A 26,475-nucleotide genomic window follows, 5' to 3' on the forward strand; every position below is an offset into this window, starting at 1 on the left:
TTACATCATTTGTTATTTTGCTTCCAAGGTAAGAATTATTCTATTCTGTCTGCTTCATGGTACCAAATTCTGATAATGATTTTATCACTAATCTCACTTCTGCGACTTCTCATTACTCTCATTTACTCTCAATCCATATTCTAGATTGTTCATTCCATTCAACAGGTACTTGAATTCATCATTAACTGATGATAGCATATTATCAGGTAATCTTATCACTGACACTTTCAACCGGAATTTTAATTCCTTTCTTCCATCATTGCTTCTTTGATGAACAGCCGCAAGAATGACTGCATCCCTGTCTCAGCCCTTTGTAATACAATTCTTTCTTGATCTTTCATTCTCATAGACCCCTCTTGATTCTTGTACATATTGTATATTGCCTGCCTTCCCCCATAGCTCACACATTTTTTCTTAGGATTCTGAGCATCTTTCATCATTTCGTATTGTCAAATTCTTTTCATCGGTTGACAAATATTATGAACCTTTCTTGCTTCCATTCTCAAAATGTCAGAACTGCCTCTTGTTATCCTTCTTAAAGCCAAACTGATCATCATCCAACAAATCAATTTTCTTTTCCTTTGCCCTGTACATTATTCTCATCAGCAACTTGATTTCATAAGCTCTACACTGGCTGTGGGATAGTTCTTGCGCATATCTGCCCTTGCTTCCTCAGCCATTGTGAGAGTGATATTTTTACAAGTCTAATGGAATGACATTAGTCTCTTAGATTTTACATGTCATCTTTAACAGATATTTGGTTACAATTTTCCATAAAACTCTTCAAAATTCTGAAGGAATATTTTCCATCCCTTCTGCCTCATTTGATCGAAAGTCTTCCAAAGCTCAGTTACAATGACTGTAATACTGAATCCATTATGCCTTCAAACCTTACTTTTTGAATGTGGTTGGCGTCACCCACCACCACCACCACCACCACCACCACCACCACCACCACCACCACCACCGTGGTCAACAATCCAAACCTTATATTATGCAAATATTTTGCATTCCTTCGATATTCTGTCTTCTGACTAAGAATCTTTTCAAGGTCTTTGTAAAATTTCCCATAAACAATGTGTTTTTGTAGTTATCAAGCTATAGCACAAAAATCACAAAATATGCTTTGTAAGTTTTATTCCAGTTTGGTGCCTGCTTCACTTAGCTTGTAATGTAAAAAGCAATCTTGCATTTTATTGTTTACACTGCTGAAATTCCAGAAGATACTGGGGTCACTAGGAAGCGATTCTGCTGCTGCTGCTGCTGCTGCTGTCCAATGTGTGGTTTGATTCAGCTTCCTATGCTGGCCTATTCTGTGCATACCTCCCCACCTCTGAGTAACAATTGCAACCTATGTCCATTTGAAGCTGCTTGCTGTATTAAAGCCTTTGTCACCTTTTACAATTTTTAGTCCTCACACTTACTTCCAATATCAAATGGAGAAATCCTTTATGTCTCGGGATAATGTATCAACTGGTTCCATCTTTTAGTCATGTTGTTCCATAAATTTCTGTTTTCCCCAACTCAATTCAGTACCTTCTCATTTTTTATTGCTCTACCTACCACTTCAGCATTCTTCTGTAGTACCACACTTCAAAAGCATTTATTCTCTTCTTACTGGCTTATTTCACTCTAAACAAATACCTCCAGAAAAGACTTCCTAACACATAAATAGATATTACATATTGACAAACTATTCTTTCTCAGAAATAGTTTTCTTGCTATTGTCTGTCTATTTTATATTCTCTCTAATTCGGCCATCCTCATTTATTTTCCTGCCCCAATAGCAAAACTCTATTACTTTTAGTCTCCCATTTTACAATTAATTCACTCGGCATCACCTAATTCAATTCAGTTCAATTACATTTCATAATGCTTGCTTCACTTTTTGTGTTTAACTCATAATCTCTTTTCAAAACATTATCCATTCTGTTCAATTGTTCTTGTAGTCCTCTCGGCATTTCTGACAATTATAATGCCATCAGCAAACTTTGAAGTTTTTATTTTGTTCATGTACATCCTTTTCAAACTTTTGCTCAAGGTACAGACTGAACAACATTGTGGACAGGCAACAACACTGTCTATCTCCCTTCTCAACTATAACTTCCCTTGCACATCCTTTTACTCTTGACAAGAGGCTATTTTCTGTGGAAATTTTAAATATGTTTCTCCATTTTTCTTTATCCACTTTTGCCTTTCTAATAGGCAAGCTCACAACATTTTAATGTGTTTATTTGCTGTGTTTTATGTACAAGTACGGACTAAATGCCGCGTAAAAAATTTCTAAGAGTTGATAAATGCACAACAAAGCCAACTAACATTAAATGTTTGTGTGTTGTCTTCCTGTACAGATGCTCTCATACAGAAATGAATTTCCACAAACTCCTTCCAATGAATCTGTGCTTTCCAAAATTTAAATCCTTCAGTGTCATCTGTAAAGTGGCAGCAGCTCAGCCTCAGGCCTACAAACTTCAGAACATTTTTAGGGACACAAGTCACCCATTTTTGTAAGGAGTGTCAAGACTTGGTGCTGTGCAAAATCAATTTTCATTTCTTTCACTTTCAGTACAGATCCGTTTCAGCAATGACAGCAGATGTTTACATGGCATTGTAGCTCCAAAACTGTCAAATTACTGTCAAATTACTGTCATAACAAAGTAACTACAGAACTTAATTCAACAAATATAGAAAAACAAGTCAAAATACTGTTGCCAACAAGATAATATGTACATCAATTAATGTAAACAATATAAATGTCACTCAATAATTCCTATGTTAGCTGAAACAGATCTGTATTTTGTGTTTTGTTTTGTTTTAGGGCACAAAAACAACTAAAGTAACACATGCCCATGTCAGAACCATTGAACACTAATACGAAAAAGGAGTTAAAAGCTACTACGTGTTAAGCCCAATCAACGGAAGGAAAAAGAGCTAAGAACAAAGACCTCCTTTTTTTTTTTTTTTTTTTAAAGGACGATCCTGAACTAAAGATTAAATGTTCTTCACCATATTGCTACAATGGATAAATAGTAAAATGCAGTAGACAGCCTGCGCATCGTTTACAAAAATGGCCAATATCTCAGACAGCAAACATACATCACAATGCAAGTGGTTAAAAAAGCGTATTCAGTCAGGAATTGTGAACTATCAAATGTTGATGACAATGAGCTCAAAGTAGTGGTGGATCATCATCTAAGAAATGATGGCTGACAATGCCCAATATGCAACCTAGCTAAAAGGATATCCTCGCAGCAAGAAGGCCGGGATGGGGTTGGCCAAGCAGCTGGGAAAGAGGCTCAATGTGTGAAGACAGTGGAAGAAACCCACTGCGGCACCAGAAACTCGTACAAATTTTTTCAGTGGAGAAACAAAAGCCATTGTCAATACACCACAAGTAAAGATGAAAGAGACGTCACTGAAGACGCCACTGAAGGGGACAAGCCCATGAAGGACTACGATAGATACCAAAATCATCGATGAAATGGGAGCCAAAGGTGCCCAGAGGGAGACAGGCCATAACAGGGTTAATGGGGATAGCAAAGACAACAATGCTCAAAACGGTGGCCTGAGGCACTCCGCTTTCCTAGATAAAGGTGTTCGGCAAGGCAGAACCCACATGTACCTTGAAAACTCTGTCTTTTTAAAAATTACTGAAGGAAACTGGACAGGCAGCCTCTGAAGCATCATGTGTAGAGAGTGTGGACAATACCAGTCCTCCAGCAGGAGTCTTAGGCATTCTTCAAATCAAAAAACATGGCAACTGCCTGGTATTTTTGCAGAAAACTGTTCCTGACATGGGTTGACAAACTGACAAGATAGTCAACTGCAAAACAGCATGCTCAAAACCCACATTGTGCAGTGGATAGTAGATTGCAAGACTTGTGCCACCATACCAGCTAGGCACGAATCATATGTTCCATCACCTTGCTAACACAGCTGGTGAGAGAAATGGGGCAGTAGCTAGAAGGAAGGTGTTTGTCCTTATCACACTTAGGTAAGGGTATGATGGTGGCTTCATGCTAATGTCTGGGAAACATGCCATCCACCCAGATGTCATTGTATGTATGACGGACAAAGTGCTTGCCCAAGAGAGAAAGCTGCTGCAACATCTGAATGTTAACATTGTCTGGCCCTGGAACAGAAGACTGGAATGAAATGAGAGCAAAGTCTAGCACCCACACAATTAAGTCAGTGGCGTAGCATTCACGATTCTGAGAGGAGAAGGACCCGAGTATACTCTACTCGTTTCTAATGGTGGAAAGCAGGGTGATAGTGAGCAGAGCTCGAAATCTCCACAAAATAGTGGCCCAAAGTGTTTTGAGATAGTAATGGGGTCTACAATGACATCATTTGCTACAGTCAGGCCAGAAATTGGGATGTGGGCCTTGGTTCCAGAGAGGGGTTGGAGGTTGGCCCACATGACAGAAGAGGGAGTGGAACTGTTAAAAAGCAAATGAATCCAGCTGGCTTTTTCTTTGCTATCCCAAAGAACGCAACAACACTTCGCATGAAACTGTTCACAACGAATACAGTTCACCATCGTAGGATGATGGTTAAAAATCAGAGAGCATGTCTCCGCATGCAAATTGTGCTGCAGCATACCTCAAGTCCTCCAAGCGACAGGGAAACAGCACGGTGAAGAGGAAATGCGAAGAATGGAAAATTCTGCAGCGGTAAGGATACATCTGTAAGGTACTCTAGCTGGTCAACATAACTGGGAAAATGGTGTTCGTCGAAGGTTGTCGGGGAGGAGTAAAGCCTCCAGTCGGCCTTACAAAACTGCCGACTAGGTTTACGTATAGGAATAGGGAGGGGGGGAAGGAAAATGAGCACTCCAACAGCTTGCGGCCAGGTGTTCAGTGAGATTGCCTAACTATGAACATCCCAAATGAGCAGCACGACTCCACCATGAGATGGAATGCTGTCCTCGAGGAAGGAGGTCAAAGTGGGTCAGACAAACACAAGAGGTCAAAGCAGTTGCACAGACGCAATTTTGTTTCCTGGAGGAGACGCTGTGGCTCCAACAGCAGCCGTAATTCCTCTTTATTGGACCAAATGCTGCAAAGAGTCCATTAAGGGAATGTCATGACAGGGAAAGGAAAGAATGAAGAGTTGTCACCTCAGCATCTGCCGAGTGCCAGCCTTTGAAGACACACTGCTACAGGGCACAGAGGCTGGAGAATTCTGCTCCATGAGATCTACAGAGGCGTCGGCAATCTCACTGTGTCGGCGTGTGGATTCCAGAGCAGAAAAATGGATGGCGGTGCGCACCAGCGAAACAGAGGTCGGACGGATGAGGGTGTCATGTGGTGACACTGTTGTAGAGGATCTCCAAGTTGGGGAAGGAAAAGACCATTTGCCTTCTTTTGATTTCTTGGAGACTTTGCAATTGGCAAATGAAGACTTAAGACTTTTTTGGCTGCAGAGACATAAGAAGTCTTTGTGGGAGTATTCCTTCTGTCCTTTCTGGCCTGCTGGCTGTGTAGCAGTTCAATTTGCTGCCAGAGGCAAAAATGGTGGGGCTTTGCACAGCGGGAGGAGATGGGGATGCTGTCTCGACACAGGGTGATTTTACAACTGCAGTGCTGAATTTGAGGTCACAAGTCTGCGTGGCTGTGTCCTTTGTGGAGCAAGGTAAAGCCAGAACGGTACTAAAAGTGCCAGATGGTAAACCACATGGCTTTCGACCAGCCAACAACTTGTGAGTGACTTTACATGGATCTCCTGGACGGCCCGCTCATTGAGATACAATTGATGTTCTCAGGATAAGGCTGCACGGTTGTCATTGCAATTGACACAGCAGGGAGGAGGAGGTGGGCAATCACCCACATGAACATCCCTACCAAAAGTAACACATCTGTACACGTTTTGACAGGACATTCGAGTGTGGTTGTAATGTTGACAATGGTGGCAGTGCATCAGGATGGAATGTATGGTAGGACTGTTATGACTTCATAGCCTGCTTTGATCTTTGATGGGTGTATTACTATATCAAATATGAGAGAGTGTTTGTGTAGGCACTAAGGACGCCCTGATCAGAGAGGTAAGTTTGGATTTTCCCATCAGTCACACCATTGAGCAGCATATTGTAAATAACACCATGCAAAGAATTCAGCATTTGACGGGCCCTGACAGGAACAGGATAGCCGTGGAGGAGCAAAGTTGCGAGCAGTTGTGGTTGAGAATCACAATTATTCTTCAAAAGCATAGTTCCAGTACATAAATGAGAGTAGGATATCAAAGGCTAGCAGTTGCATCAACATCTTTCTGAATAATAAACGGATTATCGGTAGCAAAGGATTCACCTTCAATATAGGATACCATCAGGAACCAAGATGCAGCTGGGAGAGTCTTAGAATATTTAGCCTCATTCCGTTTACATTTAGCAGACAAGACTGAGATAGTGATTGGCTCATTGTGAGAAAATCCCCCGTGACTGCCTGCATCTCCGATAGTGTGCTCCTTCCAACTGCCCCTGACTCTCCTACCCCTAAGATGGGGGCTCACCCACCTTAAGTGATTGTTCACACCTCAGGTCACACCTCTCACACTCCTGACGGAGGAGTCAAGTGGCAATTTGGGAATGTAACAGCTCAGGCAGTCACCCTCCCTGGGCGTGGCCTGTGCCTTTATCATGGGGTACATTCGAATCCTGTCCGTTGACCTGTGGCTGTGAATTACGCTTTCCCCACTCACCTGTTATGCAGCAGACATGTGGGACATCCTTCTGGAGTGCATAGGGGCGTGAAGGGGAAAAAAAACACCCACTGAAGTGGAGGAAGGACTGGAGATGGAGACTGTTGTCAGGCTATTGAAAATACAGAATACATTACCAAAATAACCATGACATGTTCCCAAGGAAGGGGAAAATGAATAACAGAAAGAGAGACAAGCAGCATGAACCAAGCACAAATGCACCGACAAGTGGTGAGCCCCCCTGGGGGACAGATCTGTGGTGAAAGTGAAAGAAATAACATTAATTAATACCATCCAGCAGCGAGTCTGGACACTCATAAATATGTTGCTCGCTGACTCACACTATACTGCAGATGCCAGGATCACAAACTTTCATCCCTTTTTATTTTCTTTTATCTTAACTCATCCTAATGGGAACTACAGAATCACACAATCGTTCTGCATATGTTAGGTATTAGTAGGACAGTTTCTTATTGCAGCTGCTTTGTAACAACAATTATGGATCAGAAAAAAGAAGAAATTAAGATCATGCATAAATCTTACCCGGAGATTAACAATGGGCAAAATATGTACATGTAACATGGATTCTTCCAAGCTATTATATTTATGTGACCCTTTACTTATAAATACATGGTAATATTATCTAAAAAATAGCCCTTTCTTACAGTGTCTCTTAATGTTTATTAAAAATATAAAGTACCTATTCCTGGTACCATAAACTCAGACCTCTGTGCTTCTCTCCTACAGCAATAAACTATTCCTCCTTTCACATATCTCTCTCTCTCTCTCTCTCTCTCTCTCTCTCTCTCTCTCTCTCTCTCTCTCTCTCTCTCTCTCTCTGTATCCACAGTAATAACAGTTATTCACCACTGAAGTCATAAACTGACAAATGCAACCAACACGTAAGTTTTGTTCTTTGCGTAAATCAAACAATGCTGTACAAGTCGTGATAATTTCATCAGGATGTTAACAAACTGCCCAGAAGGCTATTCTCACTTCAAAGAAAGTTCTATTCTAACAGTATACCAAGGCAGATGGCTTTTATTGGCCAAGATTTGTGTACAAAGAAAACTTTGATATGAACAGCAGGCAGTCACTTGAAGTGATACTCCCAAGTAAAGCAGCTATTGCATAATTACAATTTTCCATACAACAGTTCTGAAAAAGAAACCACCCCTCTTAGTATGGAAACAGAAAGAAAGCTGGTTATCACTGTGCTGACTTGTCACATTGTCCAGTGCACTTTTAAGTGTGTGTAGGTGTGCTCAGAGAACATGAGGTAGCCTGGTAGTCAAGATGCAGCAGTGCTACTATAAGCAGAACACACAGCAACATGAAAATAGTTCACAATGAAAAGTAAAACATCTTTTTGTTCCTATCCCCATTCAAAGTGAATTCCTGAACTCTCATCTTAAATATTAAATGTTAAAGATACGCTCAATTTTCTGGAGTAGTTGCAAATGGTTCATGAAAGGAATTAGCTGTGTTTTAGCGAATAGAACTGTTCTCCTTTTTGGCTCCAGTATCTACTTGTTGAGACAATATACTTCATGGCTCTAAAGCTGTGATCACCGACACCTTGTAGAGTCCAATCAACTACTTGTCAAGGGGGCAATAGATTACAAAGAAATTTTAGTTGGTGAATCACTCACAGGACTGAAGAGATTGTACGCTACTTGGTGTGAATTTTTTTCATATTTCTTGGATCATTGAGGTGTAGAAAGAAAGAACCTGGTTAAGTTTCAGTACAAGCTTGCTCTCTCTCTCTCTCTCTCTCTCTCTCTCTCTCTCTCTCTCTCTCTCTCTCTGTGTGTGTGTGTGTGTGTGTGTGTGTGTGTGTGTGTGTGTGTGTGTGTGAGAGAGAGAGAGAGAGAGAGAGAGAGAGAGAGAGAGAGAAAATAAGCACTTCTGATCCCCGACATTAGAAAGCTGCTTTATCCATTTCGATAATTCCATCTTAAGATCCAACCATATGAATTAGTTACTATGTAGGTTCTTTTATAGTTAAGAACACAGGAAATTTAAGATTATTTGTCAAAACTATCACACACTGTTTAGAATATGAAAATCTTTACGGAGTTTGAAAGCACTTCGTGAAATGGTCCTCCACTGCTATTCAGATGACACCTTCCATTTATCCCTGCCATTCACAGACAACAGATTTGAGTAATTTTAAAATTCTCACAAAAAATATTTTTTTTTAGTTTTTATATTAAAAAGTATACCTTCTTTGCTCTTTTCAGAAGCAGAGTGGCAAGATGGAGGCAGAGTTGACCACGCATGTGCCTTAAGAATTCATGATAGTAGTCCCGTTCACTGGGTGGAGGGGACTGCTGTGATGCCTTTGTTAGCAACTGGTCAAAACTGAAAACAAACAATTCAAACAATGGAATATCACTCTTCACAGTTCTATGTTGTTATAACAACATAGGAAACTCCTGGACAGAATAATACACACACTCATACACACACTATGCCCATGGCAAAACTGGCTTTACTATTAATTACTGAGAGCAGTTCCCCGTATAGATGGAGATGGAGTGAACAGAGAGACGCATGAGGTAAGGAGAGGGTAGTGCGATCATGTGAGACGTATCTTTTGACAGATGACTCAGCTGCATATGATGAAAGAAGTTCGCAGGTTAAAAACGACAGGAGGGGGGTGCAGGGAAGGAGGGAGGAAAAGGTGTAAATGAAGGGGAAAGACAGGGAGGTAAAAGAGAATGTGCGTGCGCACAGCCTCAGGTAGTGAAGCAGCTGTTGTCATTTGTGTTGTGCGCAGCACTTTCTGCAACTGGATGGTCAAGTTTTCTGTTTGTCACAGTTTGGCAGTGGATATTTATGTGATTACAAAAATGGTTATGCTCTATCTTCTGAGCTCCTTTTGTCTTCTTGTACAGTCACTGAGTGATCCATTGAAAGACCTACCTCACACTATCCCACTACTACTCCTCACCTTGTGCATCCTTCCCTAACCCCATCCCACCTCATCCACCCAGGCAACTGCTCTGAGTATTCAGTATACATCATATGTAGTATTCTGGCACATTTAACATTTTAAAAATAAAATTTTCCATTGATTGAACATTATTAGCATTTTGTTTTATTTTGATTTCAATTAAAATATGTAATAATTTTTTTCTTTCAATTCTTCTCAGAGTCTATTTCAACTGCTGGTAAAACATGTGCCTTTAACACTGTAATACAATAGATGTAAGTAAACATCAGATTAATCTTTGGAAGTTTCTTTGAAACAACTTTTCATAAAAATAATAGTTTACTTAAAATAAGGGAAAGGCAGCTGCTCACCTAAAGCAGATTGTGGAGAATATAGCAGACACATTATCTTGAGTGCTAGCTCTTTTCCAGCAATAGTACACACATTCACAAACAGAATCACTCACACGAACATGTCGCGGCCACAGAAGTGTACGTATGGAGTTGAGTGTGTGAATGTGTGAACTATTGCTCGAAAAAATGCTAGTGGTTGTAAGCTAGTGTGAATGGTGGTGTTAGTTATTAGTTACTATGCTCCACACATCAATCCACTGTAGGTGATTGGTTGCCTTTTCTGTATTTTACACAAGTCTCCATTAAGGAATTTGCATTATTGTTATACATCAATTAACTTAGGATATAGCTTCTTTAAATTGAACTTTTACCAAATTTAGGGTGTTAGTGACCTGAATCACAACACCAAGCTCTATAAGAAACCAAGTACAGACAACAGGAAGTAAGCAAGATTCAGTATTTCAGAACTTTTGCTATTGTATGGTCTGTTAATATACACCATAAACAAGATTGTATTCTCATAGGTACAGCACACTCCTAACTGCAGGCTAATATTAAGAAATTTAATTACCTGAAGAGAACTTGCACACAATCTGCAACAGTTTTGTGGAGCATAGCATGGTTTTCACCTAAGCTTAAATATGCCTTTTTCTCTTGAACAGATGTATAATACAGGTAAAATTCCCATCCACAAATATCAGAGTATTTCTCTGCATATGCCTGTAAAACAAAAATGAAACTACTGTTAACTGAAGTAATGCAAAATTAATAAAATAAAATAATATACTATAAAAATAAAAAATAAATTTTAGTATATACAGCTATATCAGAAATTTTCAAGATAACTTTTACTTCACTCTGCTCCAAACTGCAAGCTGAAAAACAATATAAATGTAGCAAAAAAACTTACACATACTTACTTCTCATGAGGTGTGAACATCTTTGTTCCTTTGTTTACTAAAGCAGATTAGTCATGTCTTAATTATGTATTTCACAAGTTCGACTCAAATGTAAGTGGTTGTGGGTGATTGATGGGTGGAGTGAGGATTGGCACTCAGCAACAGTGGAAAAAGTGTAAATCCAGTAAAACACACAATAGAGGGTGGAGGTCAAAACAGCATAGCGTGAGAAGTTGATGAGTGTGGCAAGCACCTGGGAAGAATGGAAAATGGACAAAGAAACCTGTTTACTGGATTACAACAGATAGGGAAAGATTGAGGAAATGCCATGATGAAAGATAAGTGAATAACAGAAAATGTACAGAATAAAACGTAGATGCATGGAACTCGAGACTGTGAAACACAGCAAAATCTCTAGAGAACCTTCACTGAGCATATGTTGTCATTTTCTTGACCATCCCTTGCTAACTCTGGACACACTGCATCTACAACATTACTCTGCAAATCACAATTACGTGCCTGTTAGAGGATTCATCCAACGACATTCAAGATATTTCTCTATCACTCCACTCCTGGATATCATGTGGGAAAAATGAACGTATAAATCTTCCCATGCTAGCCCCGATTTATTTTAATATGATGCTCATTCCTCACTATATAGGTGGGCGGCAACAACATATTTTTGCGCACTCCGAGGAGAAAGTTGGTGATTAAATTTAATGAGATAATCCTATTGCAACAAAATGCGCCTGTTTTAACGAGTGCCACCCCAATTTGTGAATCATGTCCATGACACCCTCTCCCATATATCGCAATTATACAAAACGAGCTGCACTTTTTTGAGCTTTTTCAACATCTTCCATTAATCCTATCTGATGCATATCCCACACTGTAAAACAATACTCCAGAAAAGGGTGAAAATGCGTAGTGTAAGTTGTCTCTTTAGTAGACCTGTTGGATTTTTTAAAGTGTTCTGCCAATAAAACACATTCCTTGGTTTGCTTTCCCCACAATGTTATCTACGAGATCATTCCAATTTATTTGTATTTCTAATTGATAAGTTTTAGTTGAATTTATAGCCTTTAGAATTGTGTGAATTACTGTGTAATAGAACTTTAGTGGATTCCTTGTAATACTCATGTGGACGAGTTCACACTTTCCATTATTTAGTGTCAACTGCCACTTTTCACACCACACAGATATCTTCCTAAATCATTTTGCAATTTGTTTTGATCATCCGATGACTTTATAAGATGATAAGTGTCAGCATGCTCCGCCATAAAAGCTAACAGGGCTGCTCAGATCATCTCCTTAACTGTTTATATATATCAGGAACAGCAAAGTGCCTACAACACTTCCTTGGTGAACACCAGGCATTACTTCTGTTTTACTCTATGACTTTGTCAATTATTATGAACTGTTATCTTGCCAACAGGAAATCAGAAATCCAGTCACAGAACTGAGATGATAGTCCATAAGCACGCAATTTGACTAAGTAACTTGGAAGGAATGGCGTCAAAGGCTGTCTGGAAACCAAACTATGAAATCAACTTCACATCCCCCTTCAATATCACTAATTACTTCGTGAGAATAAAGAGTTAGATCTGTTTCACAAGAAAATATTTTCTAAATCTATGTTGGCTATTTGTCAATAAATCTGTTTCTTCAAGGTAATTCATAATGCTTGAACACAGTAAATGTTCCAAAATCATACTGTAAATAAACATTAGCACTATGGGCCTGTAATTCAGCACATTACTTATATTTCCATTCTTATGTATTGGTGTGACTGTGCAACTTTCCAGTTTTTGGGTATGGATCCTTCGACAAGAGAGCTATTGTATATGACTGCTAAGTGTGGAGCTACTATTATCAACAACTCTGAAAGGAACCTGACTGGTATACAATCTGAACCAGAGGTTTTGCTGATATTAAAGTAATTTAAGCTGCTCTGCTACACCAAGGATACCTACATAAGTTGCTCATGTTAGCAGTTGTTCTTGATTCGAAATCTGGAATATTTATTTTGTCTTCTCCTGTAGAGGAATTTCGGAAAACCGTGTTTAGTAATAATGCCTTAATGGCAACGTCATCAGTAACATTTTTACTGTGCAGTGAAGGTATTGTGTTTTGCCACTGGTGTACTTTATATACAATGAGCAACACTTCGTGTTTTCTGCCAGATTTTGGGAGAGAATTTCACTGTGGAAACTATTAAAAGCATGTCACATTGAAGTTTGCTTTCAAGCTTATGTTAAGATTTGCCAATCTGGGAGGGGGAAGGTGGGGTTGTGTGCTTTTAAGTTTAGCATGCTCTTTTTGTTGCTTCTGCAATATTGTTCTGAACTGTTTTGTGCACCATGGGCAGGGGGAGAGGAGGGCCATCAGTATGCCCTCTCATTAATTTATTTGGTATAAATCTATCAATTTCCATTGATACTATTTCTGCGAGTTCAAACCACATCCGGTCCACGATTACATCCCAAATTGGAAGGAGTGAAGATCGTCTCTTAGGAAAGTGCAAAGTGGGATGTTACAATATTTAGTCTAGCTACAACAACCTTGTGGTCACTAATCCCTCTATACGTCAGGATGTTATCTATCTGCTTAGGATTATTTATCACAAAGAGGTCCAGTATGTTTCTGCAGCCATTTACGCTCTGAGTGAGTTCCTGAACTAACTGTACAAAACAATTTTCTGAGAAAGCATTCAGTAAGATTATAGACGAAATTTTATGCCTACCATTGATTGTAAACACGTCTTTTCGGCACCATATCAAGTGTATACTGTAGTCCCCATCAACTATAATTGTACGAGTGTGGTCACCTACATATCCCCAAATCACTACTGGAGTCTATACCACTTAAGCTACCCTCCCAAAAATAGTGAAAATCTCTTTAGGTCCAAAGAGAGACAAATCATTAATACTGACATAAGCCACCATCTGCAGTTGGCTGCATCCTGTGCTCTTCACAACACCCAGAAGCACCAGTTACACGTCTGGAATGACTCCTTCCAGTGTGCACACGGAGTGCACACTTGATTCCTTGGCCTTCGTGGCAGTCATATCCCTAATGGTCCCCATTACATGCCTAACATTGTAACTCCCAAGTAATTCTGGAAAAAAGAAGAAGTGGATGTGATAGTGTAGGCATTTGTGATACTAAGTGCTCAGGTGATGTCAGCAGCTGGTACATTGTGGCACTATGATTTACATCAACTATTTTACATATTTGTGCTGGCCAGACTATAAAAACACAATACTGAGGCAAATGCAGAAATGAGGAAAATGTTAAAACCCCCAAACCAAAAACGCAAGCAAAAACACACGTAACTGGCATATATTATTAAAAATTGCAATTCTCTCCAATAGTTTGTATCAGATCTGTTGACATAAAGGAAATGAAATGTACACTACAATGTTTATACAACCATTTGTGGTAATGAATTTCATCAGTTCTTCAAAAATCACACCTGTGTAACAGCAGTAAAAACTCGGCAAGAAACTTGAATTGGTATCTGGGTACAATGAATTTGGGCTATTTTGCAACAAGCTACAACCACAAATTATACGTTCAAAACACGCGTTTGAGAGATTATCCTTTGTGCTCACCAAGAGAAAAGCAAAAATTGATGAACATGTTGAATTAAACCAAAATCATCAAAGCAGCTAAGTGGTTAAACCGTAAGCATAAATGCAGACATCCGCAGAACAACAAACTGTCACCAATGCTGTTTTTGTTTAAGCTTTCCTTACGAGCTGCACTTCATATGCCCACCACCATTAAAGTGTTATTTTAGACTTAGTGAGAGAAAGAGTCATGAAAAAATGAGTTTACTTCCCCAATTGATGTTACAGGCTTATTAAAAGTTGGCTCAGTGAAATTCTGTACACTGCGTGACACGTAAATTTGAAGGACAGCTTGGGTGCTATAGTTGCGCTTTGTGCCCTCTATCACTGCTATCAGTCTTTACGATCTACAGTGTGTGGTATGAGTATGAACAAAGAATACAAGAGTAGTGTATGTAGTTGTTGCAACTGTATCGTATCAGATTTGAACAAGAAGGTCTTTAAAATGTGCTATCACATAACCCTTGTTCTATTTCTGTGTGACATCTCTGTTCACAGCACATCATCTGCATGAAAATTATATTTCAAGCACTTCACAAAAAGCTTTCACCCATACCTGCGCACTCCCGTCATTGAAGGGCCACTCACCCTCCCCATGCACCCGGTAGGTGAGCTCATTTTACACATGTTAGTGTAGTGTGAAGTGAAACATGGACGGTAAATAGTTTGGACAAGAAGAGAATAGAAGCTTTCGAAATGTGGTGCTACAGAAGAATGCTGAAGATTAGATGGGTAGATCACATAACTAATGATGAAGTATTGAATAGGATTGGGGAGAAGAGAAGTTTGTGGCACAACTTGACCAGAAGAAGGGATCGGTTGGTAGGACATGTTCTGAGGCATCAAGGGATCACCAATTTAGTATTGGAGGGCAGCGTAGAGGGTAAAAATCATAGGGGGAGACCAAGAGATGAATACACTAAGCAGATTCAGAAGGATGTAGGTTGCAGTAGGTACTGGGAGATGAAGAAGCTTGCACAGGATAGAGTAGCATGGAGAGCTGCATCAAACCAGTCTCAGGACTGAAGACAACAACAACACAACAACAACAACAACAGTGTAGTGTGGTGGCTGTGCAGGCTATTTAAGTTACTTAACAAGTCACCAGTCAATAACAATTTACTGCATCTACATCCATGCTCTGCAACCCACCTGACGGTGTGTGGCGGAGGGTACCTTGAGTACCTCTATCGGTTCTCCCTTCTATTCCAGTCTCGTATTGTTCGTGGAAAGAAGGATTGTCGGCATGCTTCTGTGTGGGCTCTAACCTCTCTGATTTTATCCTCATGGTCTCTTCGCGAGATACACATAGGAGGGAGCAATATACTGCTGGACTCCTCGGTGAAGGTATGTTCTCGAAACTTTAACAAAAGCCCGTACCGAGCTACTGAGCGTATCTCCTGCAGAGTCTTCCACTGGAGTTTATCAATCATCTCTGTAACGCTTTCGCTATTACTAAATGATCCTGTAACAAAGCGCGCTGCTCTCCGTTGGATCTTCTCTATCTCTTCTATCAACCCTATCTGATACGGATCCCACACTGCTGAGCAGTATTCAAGCAGTGGGCAAACAAGTGTACTGTAACCCACTTCCTTTGTTTTCGGATTGCATTTCCTTAGGATTCTTCCAATGACTCTCAGTCTGGCATCTGCTTTACCGACGATCAACTTTATATGATCATTCTATTTTAAATCACTCCTAATGCGTACTCCAAGATAATTTATGGAATTAACTGAATACTGTAGAAAAATGATATGGGATCTTTCTTTCTATGTGTTTGCAGCACCTTACACTTGTCTACATTGAGATTCAATTGCCATTCCCTGCACCATGCGTCATACCGCTGCAGATCCTCCTGCATTCCAGTACAACTTTCCATTGTTACAACCTCTCAATATACCACAGCATCATCCGCAAAAAGCCTCAGTGAACTTCCGATGTCATCCACAAGGTCATTTATGTACATTGTGAATAGCAATGGTCCTACGACACTCCCCTGCGGCACACCTTAAATCACTCTTACTTCGGAAGACTTCTCTCCATTGAGAATGACATGCTGCGTTCTGTTATCTAGGAACTCTTCAATCCAATCACACAATTGGTCTGCTAGTCCATATGCTCTTACTATGTTCATTAAATGACTGTGGGGAACTCTATGAAACGCCTTGCGGAAGTCAAGAAACACGGCATCTAACTGGGAACCCGTGTCTATGGCCCTCTGAGTCTCGTGAACGAATAGCGCGAGCTGGGTTTCACACGATCGTCTTTTTCGAAAACCACGCTGATTCCCACAGAGTAGATTTCTAGTTTCCAGAAAAGTCATTATACCCTAACATAATACGTGTTCCAAAATTCTACAACTGATCGACATTAGAGATATAGGTCTATAGTTCTGCACATTTGTTCGACATCCCTTCTTGAAAACGGGGATGACCTGTGCCCTTTTCCAATCCTTTGGAACACTACACTCTACTAGAGACCTACGGTACACCGCTGCAAGAAGGGGGGAAAAGTTCCTTCGCGTACTCTATGTAAAATCGAACTGGTATCTCATCAGATCCAGCGGCCTTTCCTCTTTTGAGCGATTTTAATTGTTTCTCTATCTCTCTGTCGTCTATTTCGATATCTACCATTTTGTCATCTGTGCGACAATCTAGAGAAGGAACTACAGTGCAGTCTTCCTCTGTGAAACAGCTTTGGAAAAAGACATTTAGTATTTCGGCCTTTAGTCTGTCATCCTCTGTTTCAGTACCATTTTTGTCACAGACTGTCTGGACATTTTGTTTTGATCCACATACCGCTTTGAGGTAAGACCAACATTTCTTAGGATTTTCTGCCAAGTCAGTACATATAACTTTACTTTCGAATTCATTGAACGCCTCTCGCATGGCCCTCCTCACATTACATTTAGCTTCCCGTAATTTTTTTTTGTCTGCAAGGCGTTGGCTATATTTATGTTTGCTGTGAAGTTCCCTTTGATTCCACAGCAGTTTTCTAACTCGGTTGTTGTACCACAGTAGCTCTTTTCCATCTCTTACGATCTTGCTTGGCACATACTCATCTAACGCATATTGTACCATGGTTTTCAACTTTGTCCACTGATCCTCAACACTATCTGTACTTAAAACAAAACTTTTGTGTTGAGCCATCAGGTATCCTGAAATCTGAGTTTTGTTACTTTTGCTAAACAAAAAAATCTTCTTACCTTTTTTAATATTTCTATTTACAGCTGAAATCATCGATACAGTAACCGCTTTATGATCACTGATTCCCTGTTCTGCGTTAACTGTTCCAAATAGTTTGGTTCTGTCTATCACCAGAAGGTCTAATATGTCATCACCATGAGTCGGTTATCTGTTTAACTGCTCAAGGTAGTTTTCAGATAAAGCACTTTAAAAAATTTCACTGGATTCTTTGTCCCTGCCACCCATTATGAACGTTTTAGTCTACCAGTCTATATCCGCCAAATTAAAATCTCCACCCAGAACTATAACATGGTGGGGAAATCTACTCGAAATATTTTCCAAATTATCCTTCAGGTGCTCAGCCACAACAGCTGCTGAGCCAGGGGGCCTACAGACATCCAATTACCATGTCTGAGCCTGCTTTAACAGTGACCTTCACCCAAATTATTTCACATTTCGGATCTCCGTCAATTTCCTTCGATACTATTGCACTTCTTATCGCTATAAACACGCCTCCCCCTTCACTGTCCAGCCTGTCTCTGCGGTATACATTCCAATCTGAGTTTAGAATTTCATCAGTGTTTACATCTGGTTTCAGCCAACTTTCTGTCCCCAGTACTATGTGGGCATTGTGACCGTTTATTAATGAATGCAGTTATGGGACCTTTCTATAGACCCTCCTGCAGTTTATTATTAGCACATTAATATTGTTATTCCCTGTTGCATTCTGCCTACTCCTACCTTGCCGCGTCTCATGAGGCGTCTTGTCGGGCCTAGGGAGGGTATTCTCTAACCTAAAAAACCCACATGTGCACTCCACATGTACTCCGCTACCCTTGTAGCCGCTTCCTGCGTGTAGTGCACGCCTGACCTATTCAGGGGGACCCTACATTTCTCCACCCAATAGTGGAGGTTGAGAAATGGGCGATGTTTCCTCAATTATGACCGAGCATGTTCTTCGAGACTCAGTGCTTGAACTTAAAAAGGTTGTCGATAGATATTGTGGCTAAATACAGAACATCGAAAATACATGCAAAGAGATTAGGCTGAGTTATAAGTGGCACAAGAAAAAATGGTGGTTGGGCACCTTCGTCACATGCTGGCTCGGTCTGGAACACATTGCTTCGACCGTCTTGTTTTTCCATTAGCACTTCAACCAAGTGGTAGTTGTATCATAATTGCGTGATGAAGATAAATGTTGCAAGATTTGTTGACAACACCGCTCGCGTATTAGGTCAGTATTTCTTCTCTCATGTTTCCCCTCTCCATAGCAGCCTAAAATATTCCCTTAACTCCACCGTCACCTGTCGTGCAAACGATCTGCCTTTTGTGCCATTTTTAACTCATTTGAATAAGAACTTAAAATCAAGGTAAACCTTACTCGGTAGAAATGTAAAATCAGGGAAGTTTTAGCATTGATCTTATGGACTTTTCACAGGGGCTACGAATTTATGGCGTAGAATCACGAAAAATGTAAAATTGAAGTTCCACTGTACATCTACATTCTGCAAACCACCATGAAATGCATGGTAGAGAGTGTGTCCCATAATAACAGTTATTAGGATTTCTTCCTGTTCCATTCATGTGTGGATCAGGGCAAAAATTGCTGACTGAATGCCTCTGCTCATGCAGGAATTATTTTAATCTTATCCTCATGATCCCTACACGAGTGAAATGTAGGAAGTTGTGTATTCTTAGAGTCATCATTTAAAGTGATTTGTACGCTATCTCCTTTGCAGACTGATTATGTTTCCCCAGTATTATACCACAAACCAAAGACTACCACCTGCTGTACCCACGACTGCAACTATGTGATCATTCGTACCCCTATGAATTGTAATACCCAGGTATTTGTACAAGTTACTGTGTTTTTGTTTTGTGAAGTGCACAATTTTATATTTCTCAACATTTAAAGCAAGTTGCCAATCCCTGCAACACTGACTACTTGTACAGCTACTTTCAGACAGTACTTCATTACAGATAATTGCATCCTCTACAAAAAGTTTGATTTTACTATTAATATTGTCTTTTAATATCATTAATACACAACATGAACAGCAATGGTCCCAACACACTTCTATGGGCCACTTCTGAAGTTACTTCTACATCCAAGATAACATGCTGCATGCTCCCCAACACAAGGTACTCAATAGTCACAAATTTCACTTGATATCCTATACGATCATACTTTTGGTAGTAAGTACAGGTGTGGTACCGAGTCAAATGCTTTCCTGAAATCAAGAAAAACAGGATCTACCTGACTGCCTTGATCCAAAGTTTTCAGTATGTAATGTGAGAGAAGTGCAATTTGGGTTCACATGTAGGATGCTGCCTGGCACTGAGGTCATTCTTTTTCAATATACCTCATTTTGTTTGAACTCAGAGTATGTTCTAAGATTCTACAACAAATCTATGTCGAGGATATTGGAATGCAGTTTTGTAGATCACTTCTTGTCATAGACTGGTGTGATCTGTGCCTTTTTCCAAGAACTGGGCATGGTTTTTTGTTTGAGGGATCTACGATAGAATGTAGTTAAAAGAGGGCTAACTCGGCCACAAATTTGGTATAGATTTGTTGGTGGAGGAAATATGTTCTTGAAGCAGCTATATATTTTATCTCCAAAGGCTCAACTACGGACAGCATTTGCCAACTCCTGCTTCCCACAAATGCTAAGATTCTTGAGCACAGAATTTTTGATATAGAACAAGTGACATCTGACAAATCAATGTATCCTAAACCATAAAGCAATTTAGAGAGCAAAACTTAGTTTTAAGTTATTTTTCTGTGATGTATTTGATGATAATATAACTGGACAGATAGAACATATTCACCAAGTGGCAGCAGGAGAACACACACGTGTAAAGATCAAAGAAATTGCAAGCTTTCTGAGCCAGTAACTCTTTCTGATTGGAGGGTTGAAGGGAAAGGAAGAGGGATGAAGGAGGAGGACTAGCGATTTTTAGGAAATGGGAAGAGTTTGGAAAAGTCACCCAGTACCTTGAGTCATTGGAGACTTACCAGATGGAATGAGAATCAAATGAAGGCGCCACTCGCCATGGAAACCAACCTAACAGACCATAATCCACCACCTTAGAACTGATCCCAACATTATAATCCTAACAGCCAACAAACTCTCCACCTCTGTGTCTTTAACAATACAGATCACAGGGTGGAGAGCCTCCATCAGCTATCGAAGTCATCCATCTATAAACCATCCCACAGCGACCCCATTCCAAAAAACCAGCAAGATTTCCAGTGCCTCCACAGAATCCTTGGGTCCATCCCAGAACCTTTCCCCTGAGTGCACATCTCCCCTCATCCCTGCACTCCTATCGTCTACATGCTTCCTCATGTCCATAAACCCAATTCACTATGACCAACTATAGCCTCTCCCATAATTGCCTCTCCTTTGAAGGCAACATCTACAAACAAATTCATTGTACAGCAATGGGCACTCACATGGCCCCATGTTACACTGATCTATTCATGCGCCCTCTACAAGAATCCTCCCTTACCACCCACAATCCCAAACCACTGACCTGTTTCACATTCATTGTTGACATCTTCATGACCTGGGCTGACGGTGAGTGCACCCTATCCACATTCCTCCAGAACCTCCACACTATCTCCCTATTTGCTGCACCTGATCCTCCTCAACCCACCAAGCCACCTTCCTTGATGTGGAGCTCCACTGCAAGTATGGATACACCAGTACCTCCATTCATATTATACCTACTGACCACAAGCAGTACCTCCACTTCAACAGCTACTGCCATCTTATACCATGAAGTCCCACACAGCCCAGCCACCTGTGGTCATTGCATATGCAGTGACAAGCAGTCCTCTGCCGAATAGAACCAGGGTCTCACTGACGCCTTTACAGACCAAAATTATCAACCCAACCTTAGACAGAAACAGATCTCCCATTCTTTTGTCTCTGCAGTCACCTACCACCTCCCCCCCCCCCCCTCTCTCTCTCTCTCTCTCTCTCTCTCTCTCTCTCTCTCTCTCTCTCTCGCGCTCCCTACCTCCCCTCCCTCCCTCACTCCATGAAGCATATTCTAGCTGCTATCCTTCCCACCCCTCTCACAGTATTCCACCACCTCACCAATCTATACAATACTGTCATTCTTCCTTTCTCTATCCCTGCCTCTAACCCCTTGCCTCGTGGCTCAGGCTCATATCCTCATATCCTTGAAATAAAGGAAGATGCAAGACCTATCCCATACACTGTCCCAACACCATCTACTTCAGTCTCCTCACAGGCATCTCTCTTCCCACCAAAGGCAAAGCTGCTTGTGGAAGCAGTCCTGTAATCAACAAATCAAGCTGCAAACCCTGTGCTGCTTTCTGCGTGGGCACGGCGATTAAGAAGCTGTACATTTGCATGAATGGTCACCGATACATTGTGGACAAGAGGCAGCTGGATATCCAGTGGCTGAACATGCCGTGCAACACAAAGCGCTTCACTCCAACAACTGATTCACAGCCTGCACCATTAGGATCCCACCTACAAACACCAGCTTTTCTGAAATGCAAAGGAGGGAATCCTCCCTGCAATATATCCCACATTCCCGTAAGCCCCCTTGGTCTCGGCGTTTGCTAGTACCGGTCCTCCACTTACTTATCCCATTCTCTGCTTCCACTCCAGCACAACACAGACTTCCGTTCCACCAATGCACCCAGTAGTCCTTTTCCCCTTCAATATATTTTTCTTCCTGCCGCCCCCCCTTCCCCCAAACTGCATCTCAAGCCCTATCTCATCTCCACCCCCACACTGCCTCTTCACCAACCCACCAGCTCGCTGCTCCCACCACGTGCAGCTACAATTCAGTCTGGCTGCAGCGGCCAGAGACAGTGGTCATGTGTGTGCGAGTTACGCTTATGTGAACTTGTGTGCTTTTTACTTCGGAAGGCCTTTTGGCAAAAAGCATATAATTAGTTTTTTTTTTTTTTTTTTTTTTTTTTTTTTTTTTTTTTAATTGTGCCTGTCTGTGATTCTACGTTTCTTCTACATTTACTTAACAAACTGTGACTGGCACTATTTAATACTGTATTTGGAAGTAATACTAACAGAGGTTTACAACTGACATACCACCACCACCACCACCACCAACTATTACAGTAGCAAGATAACAGTGCCATATATAGAGTATGTGTAAAAACTATCACTTACTATCTTGTCACTACACAATTCAGAATTTGAAGTTATGAACACCGAAAGAACAGATATTTTATTATGTTTTGAGCAGATTCATAAGTGGATTAAATGGGGTATTGTAAACAATGGAAAGTTCTGTTCGTAATCTAATTCTGCAGTTGTATTCAAAACAACTGTTATTAAGTATTGCACTGTAATTATTCTGCTTCATTCTCAAGTCAGATCGAAATCAGGGGGAGTGTTCCATGTTCAGGACAGATTCCATCCATAACTTGTTGACAATATGAATTTCAACAATATTGTTTAATTTGTTGGTCATTTTAATGGAAACCAAATTTCTAAGATACCTTAAAACACAACTTACAGTAATGTTTGAATTATTTACTACGTAGTTTACAACATATGAGGTATGTTCAAAAAATTCCAGAACTTTGTACACAATATTTTTCTGTGCTTACCTTTTACTTATTGTGCATGGTCTCCTTTGAAATACTCTCCTCCACAATTGATACACTGCTTCCAATGCAGTTTCCACTGCCGGAAGGAGTCTTGGTACGTCTCTTGCTGGATCGCGCTAAGTGTCATCTGCGTATTTGATCTTGTCTATCGTTGCAAATTTTCATCCTTTCAATGGTTTTCAACTTCGGAAATAAAAGTCTGCAGGGTCCAGATCTGGAGGATGAGGCAGCACAGTGATTTGGTTTCCTGTGCAATAGTCACGCACCAATCGGATAAATGTGCAGGTGAATTATCGCATTATCGTGATGCAAGAGCCATGAATTGTCTCACATTTCAGGCCATTTCCTGCTCACATTTTCTCCCAGGCATCATGACAAGTGCCGATAATATCATCAATTAACAGTTTGTTTCTGTGGTACAAATTCATCATGAACTTATCCTTCAGAGCCAAAGAAAACTATCAGCATGGCTTTCACATTTGACCTGACCTAATGAGCTTTTTGGCCATGGAGAACTTTTCCTGACCCACTGTGAAGACTGAACCTTGGTCTCAGCATCTTCATCACTGACCCACGTCTCATCACCAGTTACGATTCTCTTAAGGAACATCTAATTCTCATTTGGGCGATCCAAAAGCTCTTCACAGATTGCGAGAGGAAGGTCTTTCTGGTGTTAACTCATGAGCCGTGGGGCGAACTTTGCATCCACACGATGCATTTCAAGATGCTGTGTCAGGATTTCATGACATGATCGAACTGAAAGGTTACGTTCTTTTGCAATCTCTGACAGTCAGTTTTCAGTTGACATTACTGACAGAGCATCATCAGTAGAGACTGAAGGGTGTCCTGAATGAGGGTCACCTCTACTTCCGTCCTGCCATTTTTAAACCGTGTTAACCATTTGTAACATGGAGTATAGCTTAAGCACTCATCACTGTTGACTTCCTGCACCATCTGGTCTCTCTTTGTATTGGTTTTCCTGAGTTGCACGCAAAATTTAATGCTGACACATTCCTCCTCTAACTGTGCCATCTTAAAATTCCCAAACTGTGCAACACAATGTTCTCCTTAATGCAGCACTGAATAATGCCTAACAGACTTACAGCAATGAAACTTCCAACAGTTACACATTAAACACAGACGTGTGCACGGATGACAAATAGATTTCCCTCTAAACACACATTGGCACAAAATTACAAATGTTCCGGAATTTTTTGAACAGACCATGTATTCATGTCAACTGAGTTATTTGTAAAAAATGTCATGCTGCTGCACAAAGTATGTAATAGGTATATTAACAATAACAATGGCCTCTAATGTTTCGAAAGTACTGCAATGCCATATATTCTTTAGCTCTTTCCAACTGGTGATGCATTATGTATACAGGTGCGAACATTAATTTATGACTTATTTATTAGTCATTTTCTCAATGGGCTTCGTTTTAATATATTTAAAACTGTTCTAATTATGAAATAAAATCAATGTTGGTAAGGCTTTACAGTGAGGTGAAAAATCATACGGTACCTCATAATATTGTGCCACACCTCCTTTTGCCAGGCACAGTGCAAAAACTTTATGTGGCATGCACACACCATCAAAAGTTCCCTGCAGAAAGACTGGGCCGTGCTGCCTCTATAGCGGTCCATAACTGTGAATGTGTTGCCAATGTACAATTTTGAGCATGCACTAACCTCTCAATTATGTCTCAAATTTTTGATGTGATTCATGTTTGCCAATCCGGGAGGCCAAATCATTTGCCTGAATTGTCCAGAATGTTCTTCAAACCAATTGTGAACAATTCTGGCCTGCTGACATGGCTCATTCTCGGCCATAAAAATTCTGTCTTAGTTTAGGAACATGAAGTCCACGAAGGGCTTCAAATGGTCTCTGCAAATGGTTTACAAGTAGCCAAACATAACCATTTCCATTCAATGATCAGTTCAGTTGGACCAGAGGACTTGGTCAATTCCATGTAAACACAACAAACATTACGGAGCCACCACCAGCTTGCAACGTACCTTTTTCTTAACTTAGGTCTACGGCTTCATGTGGTCTGTGCCACATTGATGCTACCACCAGCTATTACCAACTGAAATCAGGACCTGTCTGATTGCCAGTGGTGAGAGGTAATGCCTGAAATTTCTGGTACTCTCCACACAATGTCGACACTGTAGATGTCTGAACATTGAATTCCCCACAATTTCTGAAACTGAACGTCCCATGCATCTAGCTCCAACTACCATTCAGCATTCAAAGTCTGTTAATTACCAATGTGCAGCCATAATTACTTCAGTAACTTCTTAATATTAATCACTGAGTACAAGTGAGAGCTCCAACAACCAACAATCCACTATCCTTTTATAACTTGTGTAGGCTATACTACATCATCTGTACATGTGCGTACCACCATCCCATGGCTCATCACCTCCATGTGTATCTATGATGTTCAATTCCAGAATTTAGAATTTGACAAGAACTTATCTTAAGAAAAGTAACACTGATACACAAATATTGGAAAATCACTGTAAAAAAATGTAGAGGTAGCAGACTTTCATAATCTTATTATAAGCAAACACAGTATCACTATTCGAGATAATTATATTTTATACAGTATCAAGGAGTTTGCTTCAAAATAGGTTTAATATGTCACTACAACTTGCCCTAATATTTAAATTAGGAAAATAAAATACTTTCTCACCTTCAAAACAACACTGATGCATTCATACCATTCCAAGTTCTCTCTAAACAATGATCTTCGCTCAACTTCGACAATATGATCATAAGCATCCTTAAGTCTGTCTGCTTCTCGATACAGCTTGATAAGACGGATTCTCAGAGAAACATCTGATGGTCTTGCTGACATTTCCGCTGCAAATAATTATAGTGAGGTGTTATTAAGAAAAAAATTGCTGATCAGATTGTGCAGACAAAACTGCTGTCACAAGAGACCAAAAAACAAATGCGAATCACACATCCTTTGCCACTGTTAATGTTTACTAGCTTCTCTATCTGTCAGGAAAAATTAATATATTTATTAAAAGTGAAAGTATAAGGTGACCACGAAGAACACCTATGAGAGCAATGAATATCTACTAATTAAATCATACTAGATAATGAAACAGAAATAAAAGACTTTAAAAATACCACTGAAA

At 40.3% G+C, this 26,475-nt stretch overlaps 1 protein-coding gene across 1 annotated transcript in view; it reads right to left on the minus strand.

Moving 5' to 3' along the window:
* The window catches only part of LOC126457632 (E3 SUMO-protein ligase RanBP2), a 302,750-nt gene that overhangs the window by 215,479 nt on the left and 60,796 nt on the right, over nucleotides 1-26,475 (minus strand). Inside the window, exons 4-6 of the mRNA XM_050094102.1 lie at nucleotides 26,022-26,191; nucleotides 10,559-10,707; nucleotides 8,922-9,060 (exon numbers count right to left, since the gene is read on the minus strand). Coding sequence (XP_049950059.1) covers nucleotides 8,922-9,060; nucleotides 10,559-10,707; nucleotides 26,022-26,191 — 458 coding nt within the window. The remainder of the gene's footprint in view (nucleotides 1-8,921; nucleotides 9,061-10,558; nucleotides 10,708-26,021; nucleotides 26,192-26,475) is intronic.

This window comes from Schistocerca serialis, chromosome 2 (genome assembly GCF_023864345.2).
Source record: "Schistocerca serialis cubense isolate TAMUIC-IGC-003099 chromosome 2, iqSchSeri2.2, whole genome shotgun sequence".
NCBI lineage: Eukaryota > Metazoa > Arthropoda > Insecta > Orthoptera > Acrididae > Schistocerca > Schistocerca serialis.